The sequence below is a fragment of the Oncorhynchus keta genome, chromosome 35 (genome assembly GCF_023373465.1).
Source record: "Oncorhynchus keta strain PuntledgeMale-10-30-2019 chromosome 35, Oket_V2, whole genome shotgun sequence".
NCBI lineage: Eukaryota > Metazoa > Chordata > Actinopteri > Salmoniformes > Salmonidae > Oncorhynchus > Oncorhynchus keta.
The window spans coordinates 56,514,641-56,540,065 of NC_068455.1; the positions used below are offsets into that span (position 1 = coordinate 56,514,641).

Below are 25,425 nucleotides of genomic sequence, written 5' to 3' on the forward strand. Positions count from 1 at the left end.
TTGACCAAGCAGTCGTGGGTGAACAGGGGTACAGAAGGGGACTAAGCATGCACCCCTGAGGGGCTCCAGTGTTGAGGATCAGTGTGGCAGATGTGTTGTACTCTTACCACCTGGGGGAAGCCCGCCAGGAAGTCCAGGATCCAGTTGCAGAGGGAGGTGTTTAGTCCCAGGGTCCTTAGCTTAGTGATGAGCTTTGTGAACACTATGGTGTTGAACGCTGAGCTGTAGTCAAATGAACAGCATTCTCACATAGGTGTTCCTTTTGTCCAGGTGGAAAAGGGCAGTGTGGAGTGCGATTGAGATTGCGTCACCTGTGGATCTGTTTGGGCGGTATGCAAATTGAGTCGGTCTAGGGTTTCCGTGACGATGGTGTTGATGTGAGCTATGACCAGCCTTTCAAAGCACTTCCTGACTACCGACATGAGTGCTACGAGGTGGTAGTCATTTAGGCAGGTTACCTTCGTGTTCTTGGGCACAGGAACTACGGTGGTCTGCTTGAAACATGTAGGTATTATAGACTCAGTCAAGGAGAGGTTGAAAATGTCATTGAAGCCATTTGCCAGTACACCCTGGAAATCCGTCTTACCCTGCGGCCTTGTGAATGTTGACCTGTTTAAAGGTCTTGCTCACATCGGCTAAGGAGAGCGTGATCACACAGTCGTCCGGAACAGCTGGTGCTCTCATGAATGCTTCAGTGTTGCTTGCCTTGAAGCGAGCATGAAATGCATTTAGCTCATCTGGTAGGCTCGCATCACTGGGCAGCTTATGGGTGGGTTTCCCTTTGTAGTCCATAATAGTTTGCAAGCTTTACCACATCCAACGATTATCAGAGCCGTGGAGTAGTAGGATTCAATCTTAGTCCTGTATTGACACTTTGCCTGTTTGATGGTTCATCAGAGGGCATATCAGGATTTCTTGTAAGTGTCCGGATTAGTGTCCCGCTCCTTGAAAGCTCTAGCCTTTCGCTCTGTGCGGGTGTTGCCTGTAAGCCATGACTTCCGGTTTGGATATGTCTGTATGGTCACTGTGGGGACGACATCGTCGATGCACTTATTGATGAAGCCGGTGACTGAGGTGGTATACTCCTCAATGCTATTGGATGAATCCCAGAACATCCCGTCTGTGCTAGCAAAACAGTCCTGTAGCATAGCTTCCACGTAATCTGACCACATCCGTATTGATTGAGTTACTGGTACCTCCTGCTTTAGATTTTGCTTGTAAGTAGGAATCGGCAGGATAGAACTATAGTCAGATTTGCCAAATGGAGGGCAAGGGAGAGCTTTGTATGCATCTCTGTGTGTGGTGTAAAGGTGGTCTAGATTTTTTTCCTCTGGTTGCACATTTGACATGCTGGAAGAAATGAGGTAAAACAGATTTAAGTTTACCTGTATTCATTTCCCCAGCGACTAGGAGTGCCACTTCTGGATGAGCAATTTCTTGTTTGCTTATGGCCTTATACAACTCGTTGAGGTCTTACTGCCAGCATAGGTTTGTGGTGTTAAATAGACGGCTATGAATAATATTGATGAGAGCACTCTAGGTAGATAGTGTGGTCTACAACTTATCATGAGGTACTCCCGAGTGGCACAGCTGCCTAAGGCACTGCATCGGGAGTCCCATAGGGCGGTGCACAATTGGCCCAGTGTTGTCTGGGTTAGGGTTTGGCTGGGGTAGGCCATCATTGTAAATAAGAATTTGTTCTTAACTGACTTGCCTAGTTAAATACATAAAAATAAAAGGCGAGCAATACCTCAAGATTTCTTTAATATTAGACTTTGCGCACCAGCAGATTTTAACAAATAGACACACACCCCCACCTCTCGTCTTACCAGCCGTAGCTGCTCTGTCCTGCCAATGCATGGGAAAACCCAGCCAGCTCTATATTATCCGTGTCATTGTTCAGCCACGATTTGGCGAAACATAATATGTTCGTTTTTAATTTCCCTTTGGTAGGATAGTCTCGACCGCAGATCATCAAGTTTGTTTTCCAGTGATTGCACGTTGGCCAGTAGAACTGATGGTACTGGCAATTTACTCACTCGCCGGCGAATCCTCACAAGGCACAAGGGTGTGGAATCAAATATAACAGTTACATTATTACATAGCCACTATATCAGTTTTGGGCTAGGGGGGAGGAAGGAGGTTGACTTTGACATCGCCTCATTCTCTCAATATCTTCCCTCATTCCCAAAGCAAGATATGGATTGTGACATGCCTTTGAGGTGTGTTACTGTCAATCACTATTTCAGCTTCACCTAACTGAACAGCTGCTTTGTACTTAGTAGTTCACTAATTTAGGATGTGATGCGTGATCTTATCACGACAGAGACAGGGCAGATGGATCATAACTTTTCAAGGGTACCTAGTAGTTCACTATATCGTGTACTACTTCTGACCAGAACCCATAGGAAATAGGGTACAATGTTGGACGCAGCCAGACATTCTCCTAACCGGGAGCTAAAATAGTGTAAGAAAGTGTAAACAACGGTTCCAACCATTCCAGTAAGTGCATCAGTACCTACGGTGGTGCTCTTATTGACAGTTCCAATAAAATACGTTCTCTCATACTCTTTCGACGTAAGCACCATCAAACATTTACAACTCTCTCGGTCATTCCAAAGAAACAAAATACTTACGCCCCATCAATATTGTACACAGCTTGTCAATTACAGAGTCCTAATACGAGTCGTAATCCCACCACTATTCTACAGTAGCTCTCTCCCTCAGTCCATCAGCAAGCTAGAGCTAACCCAGAATTATCAGTAGCAGGATAGGCCTGTCATGTTTCCCTGTGTTCGTCAAGCTTCATTAGTACAACACAAATTCAGGCAAAACTCCACAGAGAGAGAGAGAGAGAGAGTCCGACCTGAGGAAAAAAAGGCAACATCAAATTGACGGACAAGATGTTGACCTTCCATTAGTATTCCCCATGCTCAGATATTGACTGACTCCCTCGGTCCTTCCCCTCCAGGCGAGTGTTGTAAGCGGTACCCAACAGTGATTGACCTGCTCCTCTCTCCAAATCGCGCTATAAGGGGAAAGCTTGGTTCATTAGTGAAGGATACATGATGTGTATTAGAGGATAATTGGACATTGTTTGCATGTCTTTTTCATGAGTATTCCTCTACCTCTGTGGGTGGTATGACTGGGGGTTTTGAAAAAGCTGTGTTTGGGTCTTCAATCTTGGTCTAGAGTCATTAGAATCTAAAATCCTGTGTGGTGGACAAGGAAAGGGGTAAAAATGGGATTGAGATAAATTGACATTCCGATTACTGGGGAAAACACAACTGTTTAGAAGATTAAATGTAGTGTTTAATAACTGCCCATAATTCAATTACTCATACGGTTTTCTATACCGTATTTCTTTGTCCCATAGATACCCAACTCAACCCTTCTTAGTTTCCTCCACAAAAACGCATATCACATTTACATTTACATTTAATATCACCTCACCACACGCATAGCAATCACACCCAAAATTCCCCCTCGTCTCAAATTCCCTTTCCCTCTACAGCTCTACTCCTATAGAGAATGATAGAGGCCTCTAGTGACTAAAGGCTATTTTAGCATGGGCAGCGCCATTGAGGGCTACCGCCATTTTAATGTAGTCAACTGGGTGGGACTTCCAACTTCATTGGCTGATCTTCCTGGTGACCCTGTTGGAGACAAGTCCAACGGGAACATCAGGAGGGATCAGCCAATCGTGAAGAAAACGTACTACTTTAAAAGCGAGATAGCCTTAATGACGCTGTCACAGATGCCATAATGGCACAGATGAGGCCTTTTTTCGTCTCTTTGGCTACTCCTCACAGGAGGCCATACCCCAGGTTAATTTCCTCCCTCCCTGAATCCCATTTAATAGACTATATTCAGAGTGAAGCAGTCATTCCACGTTAGCGGTTAGTGGTTAGCAGAGTGATGTACTGTACTGTATGTCCTGTGTTTTGTTAGCTCTGCCTGGGTCTCAGCGCTGCTTGGCTGCCTGCAGGGCCTATGGTCGTCAGTTCCTCAGCTATCAAAGAGACAGTTACCAAACTGAGCTGCAGAAGAACAGAGGGAGGGGACTGCTACAGAGCGACAGGCTTACAAATGGAATGAGGGAAAGGAGTGAGACAGATACAAAGACAGCAAGGAGAGAGATGAAGTAAGAGAAAGATAGAGCAACAGAGGCAGACAGTCCCCTCCCCCGTATCTTCTCTAAATAGTGGAGATTTGGTCTTGCTTTTAACCCCTGACCTGTTCAATATGACCATGAGAATTTTTCCCACCAGTTCTCCTCAATAACTCAAAACACCTCAAGTACATTTAAATGCTTTTCACCTTGATGTACAATGTTTTGGCTGGAATTTGCTAGATTTTAATCATTAATCTCAGGTCGAGGCTCTCCAGGTTCATTGTTAGACATGACGTTTGAATGAGTAGTTAACATGTCTCAATGTTTATCAGTGAAAAATAAAACATTTGCTCAGGCATATTCGAATGCATTTAGATTTGGCAAGTGAGTCTTTACTAAGGTACGATATTCATAGTTCATTCTGAATATAATCCTCCTGAATATGAAATTCAACTTGATACACGCACAACTTGGTACACACACAACCGCACATCCACACACAAGACATTGTCAAGCACTATATGAAACGGAGGTAGAGACATACCGCTGAAAAGTTATTTAGTGACCAAACGGGAGATTACACACAGATGAAATGACCTGACACATTGAATGACGTGCACTTGTCTTTTCCCCAGAAGATAGATCCATGTTCCGTAGATCCATGGTCCACTCCTGAACGCTGCTGCGACAACCATCGCCGCATAAACAATTTGGTTATTGGCAGCCAATCTGATTAGAACATGACCCGGTGTCACACCTGCACTGGTTTCCTCTAAAGCCTGATTGGCAGCTTCTCTTAGTGGATGTTTATTTTCCTTCCTCTGAAGACTATGCTTTGCTGGGATTGGCTTTCATCCTTTACAGCGGCTTTGAGAGGAAGCTGATGACATGCCAATCACACAATATCCCACAATGCATCAAACATCAAAGACATGTCTTTCTGTGATATGAAGCTAAAGTATAACATTTAATGTGAACTGACAATCTCTCATCACTGGAAAAACTATGAGATTGTTCTCATTTTACTGTATGCACATACACTAGTGCTTTAAAGCTACTGTAGAGACCATGTAATGCAATCCTCCGTAAATTAATTAGTCAATAAACGTAGTCTGGACTTTGAAATACAGCTTCACGAACAGACAACTCAATTCAGCCATCTAAGTGACTCACAATGATGGAATAAAGTAGAAATGAAATGGGTATAGCATTTCATTAACAAACTAATTGAATGTCCTGTAATTGATTAAGGTTTATTGAATATAACACTTTGAGAGAGAAATTTCTAGGCATGTTGGGGATGGCTGGATTTATTTGTCTTCTTCTGAAAACCAATTCTGTCACAACACAGGACAATGATTCTACACTGAATAATGTTGTGGACTTCTCACTGTGGCAAACGATGTCCATTATTGGTAATCCATTTGACATTAAATAGCAGAAGATTCCCAATTAAATTCCTTGTGCATATTTTATTATCCATTGAGGATGACTCCATGGCTAAACCTCCTTCCCATTCTCAATTGAAATGAGAGTTCATTGTAGAATTAAATGGTGGTGTTCTGTGCACACACACAGATCAAGCTCAAGGTTCTCTCTGATGCAGTGCTGGGCCACTAACTCAAAGGTTGCTTGTTCAAATTCCCGAGCCGACTAGATGAAAAATGTGTTGACGTGCTTTTGAGCAAGGCGCTAAACCCTAATTGTTCCTGTAAGTTGCTCTGGATAAGAACATCTGCTAAATGACAACTGGATACTGCCCAACCCTAATGTGTCATTACTGAATTGAATTTGCGATATCTGTTGGGTTTGAAGGTCTTCTTTCCTGTCAGTGTTTGAAAGTCTTTGTGTTGCATTTCGGGTAATACTGTATAACCCGGAATGGTACAGAAATGGTATGACGGTATGAAAAACTGGATTCCGCCCAACCCTAATGTGTATTATCGTATTGTCAGCTGCTCTAACTCACATTTTTCCCACCGACCTTGAGAAAACAGATGACATTTCAATTTCTTTCTCTCTTATTCAGTGCCTATATTCTCTTTTTCTCTCTCTTTCGATTCCATGTCCACTTTCAACTACAAGTCTGTGTACATGTAAAATATGTGTATACCTAGGTGTCTGTCTGTCTGTCTGTCTGTCTGTCTGTCTGTCTGTCTGTCTGTCTGTCTGTCTGTCTGTACCTAGGTGTGCACGTCTCTTTTCCCCACTGTGCTCGTGTGTGCTTATCCCCACCCATTCATGCGTGTTTGTCTTGTTAGTTCCCAACACTCCCTTTCCTCTCCTCTCCACTCATTTTTCCATGAGAGAGTTCGACAGCTAAGCAGAGCTTAAAGATAGATGGAGCAAGAGCAAAGGATGAAAAGTAAATGACAGGAGGCTGGGTCTCCTCAGTGGAGAAACAGAGCCGGTGAAAGGAAGGGTCAACGAGGGGATGAAAGTTCAACTCCACTCACTTTGCTTCAGATGGGACTGTTGTCTCACCACAGCTTACATACATTGTAGGGTGAAATGCACTTCATAAGTGTACTGTAGACTGAACAGAATCCAGGAGATTCTAGGAAAAAACTGTTCCAATTTATAGAGTCAATATTTTCCTTTAAATGCTCAGTGAAGATGCTTGGAAAGTCATTGCAGCGATCTGTGGCTCAGTTGGTAGAGCATGGCGCTTGTAACGCCAGGGTAGTGGGTTGATTGGTGGTATGGGATTGTGTCAGCTAAATGGCATATATTATTATTATTATTATGTCAGCCTGGGGCGGAAGCGCCGTGTGTGTGGTGGGGGGATTGTGTGAGTGATAGCGGTTGGGTTCAATGACTAACTCTACTAGCTACAGTACTGCTACAGCTCACTAGGCTAACTCCATGTATTTCGCCTGTGAGACACTAGCCGATTCTTACTAGCTAAAAGCTGGCTTAGCGTAGCTAAGACGACCAGCTAAGAAGTGGCCCGTAGGCACTGTTCTTGGATCAGCTTATACTACCCAAATCTTAACCCGAATAAAAAAATAATGTTAAACTAAATTAGGACAAGGGTCAACTTCCCTCTCTTTCCCCAGTGTTAGCTACTGGCCGCTAAATTTGCTAGCCACGGTTGTTTACTATGCTACTGATTAGTAGATTTTGTCGCCCCAGTGTTAGCCTCTAGTCGCTAAAGTCGCTAGCAGCGGTTGTTGCTAGTGATCCCTAGACTCTCATTTCTCAGTGTTAGCCTCTAGTCCCTAATTTCGCTAACTGTGGTTATTTAACTAATGATACTAAATACACTAAACGACATGTATCCAGTGTCTTGAACAGATAAAAAATAAATCCAATATAAATGTCTTATCTCTCTCACAATGAAAACATTGCATCACAATCCTCAGCATGCGAATGAAGATAAGAGCAAAGATGGAATATTTTCCAGATAAATTGTTTGTTTTTATGTAGCTACAACATTTATATGAAAAAAAAATGGGACCCAGCGAAGGCTGGTAGGAGGAGTTACAGGACGGCAGGGTCAAGGTAATGGCTGACATGGAATAGATGGAACGGAGTCAAATGCGGTTCCCATATGTTTGATGTGTTTGATACGTTCCTCCTATAGCCTCTCCCACCAGCCGCCACTGATGTGAACACTATAGGGATGTGAATTAACCGTAGGATGTTTAAATGGTCGAAATGCAGAATTTACATGAGCCAAGCAATGATTTTTCAACCAATAGAAGTTAGAATAGAGAATGAACAATATTTTAAATAATTAAATCAACAAAAACTAAATCAACTTCAGAACTATTGCCTTTTTGAGGAGACTTTAGAGATAGTGGCCACGTGGACGTCCTATGTCAAAAGCTTGTTGAAACAATGTGTGCGCTGAAACAATCTGAAAACATAAAACAAAAACAACATCAAGATCCCGGGGGGGGTGCGTGTAGCTAGTGTAGCTAGCATAAACTGGGACTAAGGCCTACGAAATGTACCTTTAAATGTGTGGCCAACTGTACCTAGCGAGCCACTGTACACCGTATATGTTTTCCAGTCAAGCCTCAACACAACTGATTCAAACTAATCGACGAATTATGATCTTCAATCTTGAGTGAGGACGTCATCCTCAAGAGCAAGTTGTCTACTGGTTGTCATTTCTTTTTAACTCTGGTGTTTAAGACTTGGGTGAAAGAAGTACAACTAAAAGGAATTATTGTTAACTTGCATCTCAATACATTTTGACCTTGTGCACATATTTCTCTGTCCTCAGTTTGATAGTGGGCATCAATCTTTCTTTTTGCCTGGTAACGGATTGTTTCAACAGCAACAAAAAGAAAGAGATATAACTAAATGAGCTATCTAATAGTTTAAAGCAATGAACTATCTAATTGTGACAAAGAATGAATTCATGAATTGGCTACATTTCATGAGAATAATACATGCATTTGCTTACCTGATCACGCTTGGAGACGATACACTCATGTATCACTCAAAAGGAGTGTCATCAGTGAGTGCACTGCAAACATCTTTCCAGGGTGTTGATGCATCCTCTTCCCAATGCAGCCTCTTCCAACACCACAGGTATGGGAAGGGTATCCATGTCCAGAAGTGAAGTTTTGCTTTGACGTCAAGTCACCTCATATTGTCGCTAACGTTGCCTTAGCTACTGTGCTAGCTAACATGCTACTGAACAGTGCCGCTAGAATATTGACATTGAAAGACAGCAACGTCTTCACCTAAATATATGTTTAAAAAATATTTAGCAGGTCATTCGTTAGTTAGCTAGCTTTCAGATTAAATGTGAAAAAATATAATAGTAAATGTTAGCAAGCTAGCTAGCCATTCAGTGGCGCTGACAGGCTGAAACTGATATAGCAAAAGAAAATAAAATGTTTCACTCTATCCAATAAAACAAGACATTGCTAACCAGGCATCAATTAGCTCATTTTAATGTTTATATAATATGTTTAAATAATAAGTTAGACACTCACCGGACAACATTGGTAGGTATAGCTAGATTGTTTGGGTTCCATTTGCAACTGATTTTTCTTCTCCCCCTGACTGGTCGTCAACGGTTACTGTCTTGTGTTCACCAAAAATGACTTCTGGCGAACTGTTTGCCACTAGTGGCAATAAATACTATTGTTTCCGCATATTCACCACTAGTGCAAACTTCTGGTTACATTTTGTGGCACACTATTTAGTTTGCAGCAAATTTGCCACAAACTTGCGGGAAGTTTGCAGCAAAGAAATATTTTGGTAAGGGGTCCTGTTCACTAGTTTTAGCTTCCACCAGACTTTCTCTCCCTAGTGTTGACCTCTAGCCACTAAAGTCTTTAATTCTGGTTATTTACTAGTTGTATTTGTATGCTGGTGGTCAGTAGACTCTCTCTCCCCACTATGAGCCTCTCTCCCCAGTGTTAGCCTCTAGCATCTAAAGTAGCTAGCAGTGGTTATTTACTGTGCTGCAACGGTCACCGGAGACATTACGAGCTTTGCCCTGCTCCCAGCAGACTTCCTTGTGTGATACACGACCAATAAAGTGCACAGTTAGCCCCGCACTATATCCCACTGTAGGCCTATAAAGATTGCAGCGGCTGCCATGTGGTGATATTGCGTGGGCGCTTTGCCGTGTGTGTATGTCTTTATGTGTTTGTTTTGTCTGGTATAGCCTGGGACTTTGAACAGGGTATAGCAGTGTGAGTGTATTTGATTTTCGGTCTCTTTTCTTTATTTTTGATAGTTAGTTTGTTTGTTCTTTCTTTCTTTGTACATTTTCTTCTTTCTCTATGACGGTCTTTGACTTTCTCTCTCGCTCTCTCTACTCTCTCTCTCCCTCTCTCTCTACTCTCTCAATCCATATCTCCTTCTCTCCCTGAGTGTGTTTGCTTTCGTGTGTTCGGTGCGTGTCTGTTCTGTGTGAAAGAACATTTTGTTCTTTCTTTTCTATTACCATAACATACTGAATACCATGCGGATGAGCAGCCGTCAGTGTCAATATCCCTGAACAAGACCTCAGAGACCAAGGCTATTGATGGATCACATTCTTTCCTGAGTCCGATCCGTTGAACACACTCAAGGCTCTGCATGGGCCCTGGACCCTATACCAAGGACTAGCAAAAACACAGTAGGACCAAGAGCTTGGTTTTCGATCTGTTCTGGCCTGTTTGTGTGTGTGTGTGTGTGTGTGTGTGAGCATCCATGCGTGAGGTTTGGAGAGAGACCGAAAAGGAGGGAGGCAAATATGGCTGCTCTTTCTTCATGGACACAGAGGACCTGGAGTATGTTCTATACCCTTCTGCGCACACACACACAAACATACACATGCACACACACTCACACACAAACCTACCAACCACTTAACACCTGCCGATTGGCAAAGAGCTGCTCGCGTCCCTTGGTTGTGAATTTGACTACAGCAGCAGATCAATATTTCCGATGAAGAGAGATTGAGACTGAGAAACAGCTGAGAGACTGAGAAACAGCTTCTGTTATGTTCTGTTAATTACTGATGTCCCCATTAAGGATGGAGCGCCCTTGGTCATGCGCAGTGTTGTTCTATGTTATTCTGGTACTAACTCGTTTGAGTAAATGTGAAGCTCCAGTTCAATTGCTTGTTTTCCAAGTCTTTCTTATTACATAAATAAGTACTAAGTACTACAATGGCGACGAGGATGATTACCTGCAGTGTGCATCACAAATACAGATGGAGTTCGTAGGAAGAGAGGAAGATTTTGACCCTGTAGCACAACAGCTAGCAAGCAGTGAAGACGAGGGGAGAGCTGACGAGAACGAGGCGGCAGATCAAAGACCCGTGGAGCCGGATGTAAAGAGAATGGCTAGCATCGGGAAAATAGATGTGTTTGATGACACGCAAGAAAACTGGGCAACTTACATTGAACGACTGGAACAGTACTTCATTGCAAACGACATTGCTGATAACAAAAGAGTACCAGCGTTGTTGAGTTTAATTGGCCCAAAAACATACAGTTTGCTAAGAGATCTGACTGCCCCTCTATAGAGACCCTCAAATAAAATATTCACAGAGATTGTGGAGATATTGCAAAATCACCTATCACCTAAACGACTCCTCATCGCGGAACGTTTTCGTTTCCACAAGAGAGATCAGAATGAGGGGGGTGTTAGCACATATATAGCAGTGTTGAAGAAACTGTCTGAACATTGCCAGTTTGGAGAGAACCTAAATGATACATTAAGGGATAGATTTGTTTGTGGACTGAAACATGAACACATTCAAAAGCGTTTGCTCACAGAATCAGAGATCACGTTTGGCAAAGGCTGTTGAAATTGCTGTGGCTATGGAAATCGCGACTAAAGATGCATTTGAGTTGCAACGTAAAAGAAGTACTGACCTGTCACAAATTTCCCTGCACAAGTTTTCACGCAGTCAACAGCGCCCCCGTGTGGCCGAAAAATGCAACAGGTGTGACAGAGATGGTCACAGAGCAGAGGACTGCCGTTTCAAAGACGAAATTTGTCACAAATGCAGTAGAAGGGAGCACATTCAAAGAGCATGCAAAGCAAAATTCAGTCACAACAGGAAAACTGAGAAAATTAAAGGGTCTGTGAATGCACTAGCAGAGAACAGTGGCAGTGATTCAGATGAACGATGAATTGGTACAATGGAGTTAAACACAGTGACTTCTCCCAGCAGTAGCATAATATGGGTGACACCAGATGTCAAAGGCAAACCCCTCAAAATGGAGCTGGACACAGGATCTGCAGTGTCTATCATTTCCACTACTGTCTACAATGAGCACTTTAAGGCTATCAAGCTGAAGATGTGTTGCTGAAGACATACTCAGGAGAGAGATTGAGCCCAATGGGGGCATTGCAGGTCAGAGTGCATTATGGGGGGCAAACACAGCAGTTACAGCTGTATGTGGTGCCTGGAACTGGCCCCCCATTATTTGGCAGGTAATGGCTTTCAAAAATAAAGCTGAATTGGTGTGATTTGAAAATGCTCCACACGTTCCAGTCCAAAGAGAAAGGCACAGACCAAACACTGGAACATTTGCGGAAGAAATACAACACAGTTTTCAGTGATCAGATGGGAACAGTAAAAGGCTTCACATCAAAACTTGTACTAAGAGATGACGCAACCCCAAAATTCTGCAAAGCCAGATCTGTTCCATACTCCCTGAGACCAAAGGTGGAAGCGGAAATCGATCGCTTGCAGGATGCAGCGATCCTGACGAAAGTGGACAGAAGCGAATGGGCCACACCCATAGTTCCTATCGTGAAGAAAGAGGGGTCTGTTAGAATGTGTGGGGACTTCAAGGTAACTGTGAATCCAATGTTGCATGTGGACCAATACCCCCTACCACGCCTGGATGACATTTTTGCTGCACTAGCTGTTGGGAAACACTTCAGTAAAATCGATCTGAAACAGGCTTACCTGCAGCTACCGGTTGAAGAGAGTTCCAAACAGTACCTGACAATAAACACACACAAAGGTCTATACAGGTATAACCGCCTGGTTTTTGGCATTGCATCAGCCCCAGCCATTTGGCAACAAACTATTGACCAGATTTTGAAAGGAATCCCAGGAACCCAGTGTATCCTGGATGACATGATCATAACAGGACGCACCGACAAAGAGCACCTGGCTAACCTGGAAGAGGTCCTGAAAAGACTGAAAGAGTATGGTCTACAGGCAAACTTAAAGAAGTGTGAGTTCTTCAAAGACAAGATTGTCTTCTGTGGACATGAGATTGACTGTAATGGATTGCACAAAACAGAGGACAAAATCGAGGCAGTGGTACAGGCACCACGACCACAAAATATCACAGAAGTGAGATCTTTCACGGGACTGATCAGAAGATTCCTCCCAAACCTTTCACAGACTCCAGAGCTCCTGGAAAAGAATAGGACATGGCGGTGGACAGAGCAGTGTGAAAATGCATTTTTGGAGGCAAAACGGCTCATAACATCTGAACAGGTCCTGATGATGGACCCTGAAATGCCAGTGGTGGCTTGTGATGCGTCCTTTCACACACACACTGAAAGATGGGTCAGAGAGGCCAGTTGCATTCGCGTCACGAACATTGAATGATGCAGAGAAAAACTACTCACAAATCGACAAAGAAGCACTGGCACTAGTGTGGGGCATCAAGAAATTCCACCCATACCTATATGGCAAGTGTTTCACACTGGTTACAGATCACCAGCCGTTGCTTTCCATTTTCAGTCCAAAGAAAGGCATTCCGGCAATGACAGCAGCCAGGTTACAGCGATATGCCCTGTTCCTTGCCAGTCATATGTATGACATTGAGTTTAAGCCATCATCCCTCCACACAAATGCAGATGGATTATCCAGACTGCCGTGTACAAGAGAAAGACAAAGGAGGGTGGATGCAGTGGACATGTTCCATACCGCTCAGCTCGAGGCACTACCAGTCACAAGCACAGTTATCAAACAGGAGACAAGGAAAGATGTGACCTTGTCACAAGTGTACACCTACACCATGTCAGGTTGGCCAGCTACTGGCAGAAAGTAGCTGACTCCGTATTTCCAGCGGAGAAATGAAATTACAACGTACCAAGGATGTTTGATGTGGGGAATGAGAGTCATGATACCCCAGAAATGCCAACATCTAGTTTTGCAGCAATTACATGAAGGTCATGTTGGAATTGTCAAAATGAAGCTGCTCACAAGGAGCCACTTCTGGTGGCCAAGTCTGGATCAACAGATAGAAAACATGGCGAAGAACTGTAGTGGATGTTTGGAAACCCTTCACATGCCTGCTCCTGTCCCAGTCCACCCATGGGAATGGCCCGCAGAGCCATGGAAGAGAATTCATGTGGACTACGCTGGTCCCTTTGAAAAGCACATGTTTCTGGTTCCAAATAGTGGATGCCCATTCCAAATGGCCAGACTTACAGGTGCATACATTTGCACTGACTACCCCTCCACCTACCAACAGCTCAGAAGGACCACCATAGTGTCTCAGAACAACGTTTGCATGTTTCGGTTTGCCACTGCAGCTGGTAAGTGACAACGCGCAAGCTTTTGTAAGTGACGAGTTTACAATATTCATGTCAGTAAATGGAATCAAACACTCAACCTCAGCTCCATACCACCCTGCCACCAATGGGCTGGCAGAACGCTTTGTGCAAACCCTAAAGCAAGGACTCCGTGCAGCAAAACGAGACGAAGGGACTTTGCAAACAAAACTGGCCAAGGTCCTGGCCTCCTACCGAAACACCCCACATGCCACGACAAATTAAAGCCCAGCCGCACTGATGTTCGGGAGGCCTCTCCGCACACAGCTGGACATCATGAAGCCAAACAGGCGTAATGAAGTGCTGAACAAACAAGCCAAGATGCTCTCCAGTGGCCGGGAGCACCATCTCCTAACAGGACAGGAAGTGATGGTGCGAGACTACAGAAGAGGAGGGAAATGGACAAGAGGGGCCGTACACACACAAACGGGACCCAGAACTTACCAGGTTCAAGTGAGCCCAGACATAATGTGGCGGCGTCACATTAACCAAATGCATTCCACGGGAAACAGTACAACAATCGAGAGAGAACAGGCACAGAGAGATGCTGAGAGTGACACACAGGGAACTGTAGAGGACGGTGGTGCAGTAAAGAGACCCCAGGCTGAAAGAAGGGAACGTGTTGACGAAGGTGCTGCTATAGCAGACACTATAATGGAACAAGCACACACTGAGGATGTTCAGGAGCCTCCAGACAATCCGAGGCGCTACCCAGAACGAAGGCACCGTCCACCAGACAGACTAGACTTATAAACAAACAAACAAAAAACTAACTGTTCAAGTTCAAATTAAAAGATGCAAAATAACTACAACAAGTTCTGGGAAATGTTTCAGTTGTGGTTTGGTAAAAGTAACTCTGATTGTATAAGAGAAGGAATGTTATGTTCTGTTAATTACTGATGTCCCCTTTAAGGATGGAGCGCCCTTGGTCATGTGCAGTGTTGTTCTATGTTATTCTGGTACAAACTCGTTTGAGTAAATGTGAAGCTCCAGTTCAATTGCTTGTATTCCGAGTCTTTCTTATTACCTAAATCAGTACTAAGTGTTAAGACACTACAGCTTCCATGTCAAGGCCATCAGACTGTTAAATAGCCACCACTAGTCCGCCTCCACTCAGCTACCCGCTCTGAACTTTAATCACTGTTCTAGCCGGCTACCACCATGTACTCTTCCAAACGTAGTCTTTGCCCTAGCGCTACAGAGCTGAATAAAATAATCCGCTTGATGATGAGTTGGCTATTTGAATCAGCTCTATAGTGCCAAGGCAAACAACAAAATGTGCATCCAGGGGGGCCGCAGGATCGAGTTTGGGAAACCCCGCTCTAGACATTGACGCGGGTCACTTTAACAATGTTTACATACTGTTTCACCCTCTTCATATGCATGTACTGTATGGCTCGTCATGGCTCATCCTATGTATAAAAAAAATGCAATAATTCTGGATTATGTTTGTATTGTCTTTTTTATTGCTAGGTATTACTGCACTGTTGGCGCTAAAAACTACAAGCATTTCACTGCACCTGCGATAACATCTGCAGATCTGTGTATGCTACAGTAGCAATACACTTTTGATTTGATCTTGATATTGAAAGTTTCCATGTTTTACTAAAACAATTGTTGTCTGTTTGTTAGCTATAGAGCAGGTCCAGGGACTGTACGGCTGGGCTGGGTTCCCATATATGGAGCTGAGAGCCGAGAGGAGACAGTGGTACTGGCATCGCAGCCCCACATATATTGATATCGAGTTGTCTGCATGGTTGAATAGTGATTCCTCCATCTCTCACTCTCTCATTCTTATTTCCATCGCTCACTGGACTAGGTCTTCCAGTCTGCTCTAGTTCCGTCCACCAAACCCCAGATGAGCTCGGGCTCCAATATGATTTGCTTATGGCGTCCGGTATTTCAGGGTTGTCTACGTTTTATGCAATGCCATTGACAGATGAGGACATAGTGATTGGGAATAGTGGCCAGATTCGGAGTGCGATAGCCGGCCATTATTCACAAGCAATGGGAGGAGCAATAGAGACAACAAATGCAAAGCAGCCTTTTTCCCAGTATGGACTGACATGTAAAAACGCCCTCGCGAATCTATTTAAAATGCGTCTTTCCAGATCCACAGAAAAAGTTTTAAAGGTGCATTTGAAAATGGGAAGTTGAAAGAAGTTGAAACTCGTCTGTTCTTTACAAAGGAAGACCATGACACTGAAACTTCCCAGAGCTCTTAACACAGACACATGTCAACAGCGAGCAGGTTTATATCGTGTGTTGTTCTGTGGATATAAGTGTGCCGATTTCCTCTTATTAATTGCTGTCTTCACCTCTCTCTCTCCCTCTTTCAGTATGTCATCCGTCTTTCTACTAGTGTCAGGTTAGGGATGAACGGGGTTGTTCCACTGAAGTCTTGATTCGAGTTGTGAACTAAAATATATTTTCTCTCTCTCTCTCTTTTGGTCTACCCACAGGTGACTCATCGCAGGGCGGTAAGTGGACTATCTATCTCTCTTCACCTTCTCTCTTGCTCGGTGCTTGACTTGGACTGAAATGGATGCTAGTGCTCATTTTTGGGTGCAGGGACTGTTTATATTTAGGTGCAGGAGCTCCACAATACTTTTGAGCTAATGTTCTACAAGAGGTGCGGGAGTTCAAGCAGTCGGAAAAAAAGTGCTGGTATTCAGCTCCAGTGAGATCCTGCCCAAGTCAAGCACTGCTCTTTGTCTGACACATGTACTGATGTTTTATGTCTGTGGCTGAATATCAGACAATGGTGCAAATATGAACAGTTTTATTTTCCCAAACCTAAAGTTGTTTACTAAGGGAAGTCAAAAACCATAGTGCATGAAAGAGTACTTAAAAGTATGCACATGGATTAAAGTAAAACTGTTCTCATGACTCAAACATAGATACGTGTTTTATCTGAGGTCTACATAAGTGGCGGCTAGTGGGAGGGGTTATAGGAGGACAGGCTCATTGTAATGGGCCGGAATGGGAAAAAATGGAACAGAGTCAAACATGTGGTTTCCATATATTTGATGCGTTCCATTCCAGCCACGACAACGAGCCTGTCCTCCTGTAGCTCCTCCCACCAGCCTCAACTGGTCTACACAGCAGAACAGGCACAAGTCGAAGGTTTAACTGAAGCCATAAGGTTGTTGCGCATAATACAAAAAGGAATAGCCAGTTCCACATATCTGAGGGAGAGAGTCTACTGAGATAGTGTACATTAAAACATTTTAAGCAGAAACATGATTATGCATAAGTATTATCATTTAACATGATTAGTTTTAAATATATGCATTGTCCATAGTATATACTAGCATAAAATGTTAACTCGGGGAATCCATTTCCCCTCTGCTGGACAGAGGTGGTATGACCCAACACACCCCTCCAATTCAGGATAATAGGACATGCCAATTAGCAGCACACCCTTTAACACACTCTAGAAGAGAGCTGCATAATCACAAAAAAAAACATGTTGGGTCATCATTTGATTGGACACTACATTTTTGGCACATTAAATTGCAAAAGATAGGGATATTTACCTGTATGCCCGCTTTCACACAAACATTCCAAAATTATAATAATCATAATCAACACTCCACTTGGGTATCCAAAATCCTAATGTGCCACTTCAAACCAGTCGGATTGAGATTGATTTGCCACTTGAACTTTTCTCACAGCGGTGAAAGACAACTTTAAGGGGAGTGCAATTACCATTAATTTGGTGTTGTGAGGCTGTGGGATTTCTGCCTTGATGTCGCTGAGAGGAGCTCACTCACCTCACATGGCAGCTCTCAGTGGATTGTGAGCAATCCCAATCAATCATGGCTGGTTGGGGCACAGCAATTGACAACAATAACCGCTCAGGGCTAGTGATTGATAAGACTAGATTTATGATAATTCAATAATCAATATGGTGTTACATAATAGCCTGACAAATTAACAAATGAAGTACAAAGACAACTTTTGATTTGACTTATTAAGACATCCTCTATGTCAAATTTCAGACCGCCCAACCAGCCCGATCCACCTCCACGTCCGACCCCCACTAGTCTAGTGAATTTTGGCCCATTCCTCCTGACATAGCTGGTGTAACTGAGTCAGGTGTGTAGGCCTCCTTGCTTGCACACGCTTTTTCAGTTCTGACTTTGTTGTCCTTAAGCCATTTTGCCACAACTTTGGAAGTATGCTTGGGATCACTGTCCATTTGGAAGACCCGTTTGCGACCAAGCTTTAACTTCCTGACTAATGTCTTGAGATGTTGCTTCAATATATCCACACAACTTTCCTACCTCATGATGCCATCTATTTTGTGAAGTGCACCAGTCCCTCCTGCAGCAAAGCACCCCCACAACATGATACTGCCACCCCCGTGCTTCACGGTTGGGGTGGTGTTCTTCAGCTTGCAAGCCGCCTCCCTTTTCCTCCAAACATAACGATGGTCATTATGGCCAAACAGTTCTATTTTTGTTTCATCAGACCAGAGGACATTTCTACAAAAAGTACGATCTTTGTCCCCATATGCAGTTGCAAACCGTAGTCTGTCTTTTTTCTGGCTGTTTTGGAGCAGTAGCTTCTTCCTCTCTGAGCAGCCTTTCAGGTTATGTCAATATAGGACTCGTTTTACTGTGGATATAGATACTTTTGTACTTGTTTCCTCCAGCATCTTCACAAGGTCCTTTGCTGTTGTTCTGGGATTGATTTGCACTTTTCGCACCAAAGTACGTTCCACTTTAGGAGACAGAATGCATCTCCTTCCTGAGCGGTATGATGGCTGTGTGGTCCCATGGTGTTTATACTTGCATACTATTGTTTGTACAGATGAACGTGGTACCTTCAGGCATTTGGAAATTGCTCCCAAGGGTGAACCAGACTTGTGGAGGTCTACAATTCTTGTGGAGGTCTTGGCTGATTTATATAGATTTTCCCATGATGTCAAACAAAGAGGCACTGAGTTTGAATACATTGGAATACATCCTCAGGTACACCTCCAATTGACTCAAATTATGTCAATTAGCCTATCAGAAGCTTCTAAAGCCATGACATAATTTTTGGGAATTTTCCTAGCTGTTTAAAAGCACAGGCAACTTAGTGTATGTACACTTCTGACCCACTAGAATTGTGAAATAATCTGTCTGTAAACAATTGTTGGGAAAAATTGCTTGTGTCATGCACAAAGTAGATGTCCTAACTGACTTTAGGAGACCACTCCACAAGAAACCACTCCACAAGAAATTTGTGGAGTGGTTGAAAAACAAGTTTTATTGACTCCAACCTAAGTGTATGTAAACATCCGGCTTCAACTGTACATACAGAAACAGTCAGGGCTGAAAGTAGATTTATTTTCTTACCGGAACAGAACATCAAAGTTCACACACAATTTATTTTATATACTGAAAAAATTACAGGGTAGCCTACTCTGCTGACACTGACAAACACTCAATAAATATATATATATACAATTATGACGTCCGTCTAACCTGGAGGAGGAAATTATTGTCCAAAACCAACAAAACTGACCTTGACTCAATGATAAAGACAGTGAATATGCACAATCACTAGCCAATGTTCTCTGTTGGTGCCAATAAGATAGGCTACTGTTCGCTCAATTAAGTTAATAATAATCTATTTGGTATCTTCAGCGTGCGCTGCCCAAATTGCAGACCGTTCCGACTGTAGGCTATGCGATTTTAAAATAACCCACAGCTTTTAAAAAAAATAAGATAATGATCCTTTTTGGCCAAATCATCCTCTCTGGTGTAATAGCCTATTTTGAATGATTTTATTTACTCCTGCATAGACAGGAGTAAGCTAATTAGGCTACATAATGTTGGCAATTTAATTCAATTTACTTTAGGGAAAGCTTCCCCTGGCCTTATGGTCACCGCCTATGCCTTTTACTGTTGCATAAACACAACCAGTCACATTGTTTTTTATCTGATTGTCAAACTATCACTTAACAGAGGCGCTCCTGTAGGCTACCCCCGCACATTCGTCCACTCACAAAATCATTTCAGCATCAAAACCCCAACAGTGCACTCACTGTTCCTCACATTTTGATGAATGGAAAGAGATCTGTTACAAAACACCTGCGTGTATTGAATGACATTCTGTGATTTGTCATTAGGCCTACGCTTGTAGCCTGAATTGATTCATCCACTGTTTTTCACTCGCGCTTCGGTCTCATCCACTCACCACCACCGGCCACTCATCTCCGCCTTGACAAAATGTAATGTGTTCTCCTCAAACCACAATTAAATTTCGGAGTGCGTACCAACCGGTTTCAAGTGAATTAGAAAATCGTTCATGCGGCTGACATGCAGTATTATTAACTAATTGTTTAATATCGTATACTTTTTTTAGGCATGCTTTAATTGTGATAGGCTCACGGTTGACCGGTTGAGCGTACCCCCACTATTTATTTTGTCAGGACGCAGTAACAGCCCGTACCGCCTTCTTTCACCACTGGAAACAGTACATCCTCCATATAATTAATCTCATAGGCCTAGTAGTACTGTAGAACGCTTTTACCTTGAACACGATATACACGTAGTTGGGTTATACTGTCCTGCCCCTAGAGGCCTGCAGCTCCCCAACCCAACACACCCTACTCAGCTTTAGGATCTTAGGGACACATTGGTTTCCGGTGTGTTAGGCCAAAGCCAAAGTGACAACCAACAGTACGGCAGACCCCCAGGGCCAGGTCTGACCAGCCCAGCGGGTAGGAATTGCCTAAATGACGTGGGCATGTTTTCACAACAGATTCCTTTTGTTGTTCAGTATTCCATATCAGGCATCCATTCCAGAACTTATGTAAATTGCACAGTACACCCTCAATCTTGTAATAAATCAAATCTAGTGATACATAACTTGACATTTATTTTATCCATTGTGGAAGATAAACAACCTTTTAAGTAATGGCAATTCATTTCTTAGCCCACGTCGTGGGAGATACCTATTTAGATAGCAAGATGGCGCCGACAGAAAGGGACACCTCGCTTCTAGTCCTTAGGAAACTATGCAGTATTTTGTTTTTTTCTGTATTATTTCTTACATTGTTAGCCCAGAAAATCTTAAGTGTTATTACATACAGCCGGGAAGAATTGGATATCAGAGGGTCGTCAATTTACCAGCACTACAACCAGGATTACGACTTTCCCGAAGCAGATCCTTTGTTCGAAACACCCAAGGCATTCGAACTGATTCCAGAACGTGACCCAAAACAATGTCACTGCAGAAGAGCTGCCTTCTGGTCAAACTTCAGAGGCGTGCAAACCGCTTCCGAGTATATAACTCGCTAATGTCCAGTCTCTAGATTACAAGGTAGACGAAATTAGAACTAGGGTTGCTTTCCAGAGAGACATCAGAGATTGTAATATACTCTGTTTCACGGAAACATGGCTCTCTGGGGACATGCTGTCACACTCGGTACAGCCACCAGGATTCTTTGTGCATCGCGCCGACAGGAATAACATCTCTCCGGGAAGAAGGAGGGCGGGGGTGTATGTTTAATGATTAACGATTCATGGTGTAATTGTAACACCATACAACAACTCAAGTCCTTCTATTCACCTGACCTAGAATTCCTCACAATCAAATGATTTTGTATTATCTCCCAGGAGATAATATATATATATATTATATATCCCAAATTTGAGGACAAGGCTACCTAAATTCTGTTCAGCATATTGATTGAAGTACCCGGGCTGGCAAAACACTGGATCACTGCTACTCTAAATTCCGTGATGAATACAAGGCCCTCCCCCGCTCTCCATTCGGGAAATCTGACCACGACTCAATTTTACTTCTCTCCTCCATAGGCAGAAACACACACAGGATGTACCTGTGACAAGGACCATTCAAAGCTGGTCTGACCAATCGGAATCCACGCTTCAAGATTGTTTTGATCATGCAGACTGGGACATGTTCCCGGTAGCCTCTGAGAATAATATATATGTATATGCTGATTTGGTGAGTGAGTTTATAAGCAAGTGCATAGAAGATGTTGTACCCACTGTGACTATTAAAAGCTACCCTAACCAGAAACTGTGGATAGATTGTGGCATTCACGCAAAACTGAAAGCCTGAACCACTGCATTTAACCATGGAAAGATGACTGGGAATATGGCCAAATATAACCAGTGTAGTTATTCCCTCCGCAAGGCAATCAAACAAGCTAAATGTCAGTATAGGGACAAAGTGGAGTCACAATTCAAAGGCTCAGACATGAGACGTATGTGGCAGGGTCTACAGGCAATCACGGACTACACAAAGAAAATCAGTCACATCACAGACACCGATGTCTTGCTTCCAGACAACCTAAACAGCTTCTTTGCCCGCTTTGAGGATAATACAGTACCACCGACGTGGCCCTTTACCAAGGACTGTGGGCCTCTCCTTCTCCGTGGACGACATGGGTAAGACATTTAAACGTGTTAACCCTCGCAAGGCTGTCGGCCCAGGTGGCATCCCGAGTCGTGTCCCCAGAGCATTCACAGACCAGCTGGCTGATGTACAAACATATTCAATCTCTCCCTATCCCATTCTGCTGTCCCCACATGCTTCAAGATGACCACCATTGTTCCTGTACCCAAGAAGGCAAAGGTAATTGAACTGGGCCAAGCACACCAAAACAGTCGTGAAGAGGGCAAGACAAAAGCTATTCCCCTCAGGAGACTGAAAATATTTGTCATGGGTCCTCAGATCCTCAAAAGGTTTTACAGCTGCACCATCAAGAGCATCCTGATGGGTTGCGTCACTGCCTGGTATGGCAACTGCTCAGCCTCCGACCGCAATGACTATCGTCGCATAGCAATCACTTCTGTGATCATGAAGAGCTTTGAGAGACTAGTCAAGGATCATATTACCTCCACCTTACATGTCACCCTAAACCCAATGCAATTTGCATACCGCCCCAATAGGTCCACAGACGATGCAATCGTCATCACACTGCACACTGCCCTATCTCATCTGGACAAGAGGAATGCCTATGTAAAAATGCTGTTCATTGACTACAGCTCAGTATTCAACACCATAGTACCCTCCAAGCTTATCTTTAAGCTTGAGGCCCTGGGTCTCAACCCCGCCCTGTGCGATTGGGTCCTGATTTCCTGACGGGCCACCCCCAGATGGTGAAGGTAGGAAACAACATCTCCACTTTGCTGATCCTCAACACTAGGGCCTCACAAGGATGTGTGCTCAGCCCCCTCCTGTACTCCCTGTTCACCCATGATTGTGTGGCCATGCACGCCTCCAACTCGATCATCAAGTTTAAAGATGACACAACAGTAGTAGGCTTGAGCAGCAACAACAATGAGATAGCCTATAGGGAGGAGGTGAAGGCACAACCTCTCACTCAACGACAACAAAACAAAAGAGATGATCGTGGATTTCAGGAAATAGCCTACGGGACAACAGTGGAGATGTAGAAAGTTTTAAGTTCTTCGGCCTACACATCACGGACAAACTGAAATGGTCCACCCACACAGACAGTGTGGTGAAGAAGGCGTAACAAGAGGCTGAAGAAATGTTGTTTGTCACCTAAAACCCTCACAAATTTTTACAGATGCACAATTGAGAGCATCCTGTCGGGCTGTATCACTGCCTGGTACGGCAACTGCACCACACACAACCGCAGGGCTCTCCAGAGGGTAGTGCGGTCTGCACAACACATCACCGGGGTCAAACTCCCTGCCCTCCAAGACACCTATAGCACCCGATGTCACAGTAAGACCAAAAGGATTATTAAGGACAACAACCACCCAAGGCGAGGTCAGTACAGGTGCATCAAAGCTGGGACCGAGAGACTGAAAAATAGCTTCTATCTCAAGGCCATCAGACTGTTAAACAGCCATCACTAACACAGAGAGGCTGCTGCCTACATACAGACTTGAAATCATTGATTACTCTAACAAGTGGACCACTAGTCCCTTTATTAATGCCAATTTAATAATGATGTTTAAATATCTTGCATTACTCATCCCAGATGTATATACTGTATTTTATACCATCTATTGCATCTTATCTGTGCCGCTCGTCATTGCTCATCCATATATTTATATGTACATATTCTTATTCCATCCCTTTATTTAGATTTGTGTGTATTATGTAGTTGTTGTTTAATTGTTAGGTTAATTGTTGGATATTGCTGCACTGTCGGAAGTAGAAGCACAAGCATTTCGCTACACTCATTATAACATCTGCTAACCACGTGTATGTGACCAATACAATTGGATTTGATTTGATTTGAAATGCTAGCTTACACAGTTTTTTTCTGATAACATTCCCCAGTATCAACATTTCTAAGCAAACAAAAACAGGGAGAAGGGAGAATCTGTAGGCATGCTGAGATAAAAGAACAAGCTCTTTTCCAGCATTCAGCCAGCCTTCACATTTACATTACATTTACATTTAAGTCATTTAGCAGACGCTCTTATCCAGAGCGACTTACAAATTGGTGCATACACCTTATGACAACCAGTGGAACAGCCACTTGCATCTAAATCTTGTTGGGGGGGTGAGAAGGGGGGTGAGAAGGATTACTTACCCTTACTTACCCTATCCTAGGTATTCCTTGAAGAGGTGGGGTTTCAGGTGTCTCCGGAAGGTGGTGATTGACTCCGCTGTCCTGGCGTCGTGAGGGAGTTTGTTCCACCATTGGGGGCCAGAGCAGCGAACAGTTTTGACTGGGCTGAGCGGGAACTGTACTTCCTCAGTGGTAGGGAGGCGAGCAGGCCAGAGGTGGATGAACGCAGTGCCCTTGTTTGGGTGTAGGGCCTGATCAGAGCCTGGAGGTACTGAGGTGCCGTTCCCCTCACAGCTCCGTAGGCGAGCACCATGGTCTTGTAGCGGATGCGAGCTTCAACTGGAAGCCAGTGGAGAGCATGACGTGAGAGAACTTGGGAAGGTTGAACACCAGACGGGCTGCGGCGTTCTGGATGAGTTGTAGGGGTTTAATGGCACAGGCAGGGAGCCCAGCCAACAGCGAGTTGCAGTAATCAAGACGGGAGATGACAAGTGCCTGGATTAGGACCTGCGCCGCTTCCTGTGTGAGACCATAGCATACACAAATGTGTCCCTTTTTGTGTTTTACACCTCCAGCAGAGGAATAACATGTCTGAGTGCATGATATTCAGTTCCACTGGCATAATAGTATGCTCTATGGATCGTCTTAACCTGGACAAATGTATGTCTAAGATGAGATGATATGAATATGGCTGGGGTATTCAAACATCTGTATCCATTCATCATCAATAGCGTCTCCCAGGTCTTCCTCACATTTTTGTTTGACATGTTTCGTCATCGGGAAAAGCCTCTATCAACAC

At 43.7% G+C, this 25,425-nt stretch overlaps 1 protein-coding gene across 1 annotated transcript in view; it reads left to right on the forward strand.

Moving 5' to 3' along the window:
* LOC118368670 (neurexin-2-like) overlaps positions 1 to 25,425 on the forward strand; it is a 991,707-nt gene that overhangs the window by 279,425 nt on the left and 686,857 nt on the right. The window contains exon 6 of the mRNA XM_052497154.1: positions 16,567 to 16,584. Coding sequence (XP_052353114.1) covers positions 16,567 to 16,584 — 18 coding nt within the window. The remainder of the gene's footprint in view (positions 1 to 16,566; positions 16,585 to 25,425) is intronic.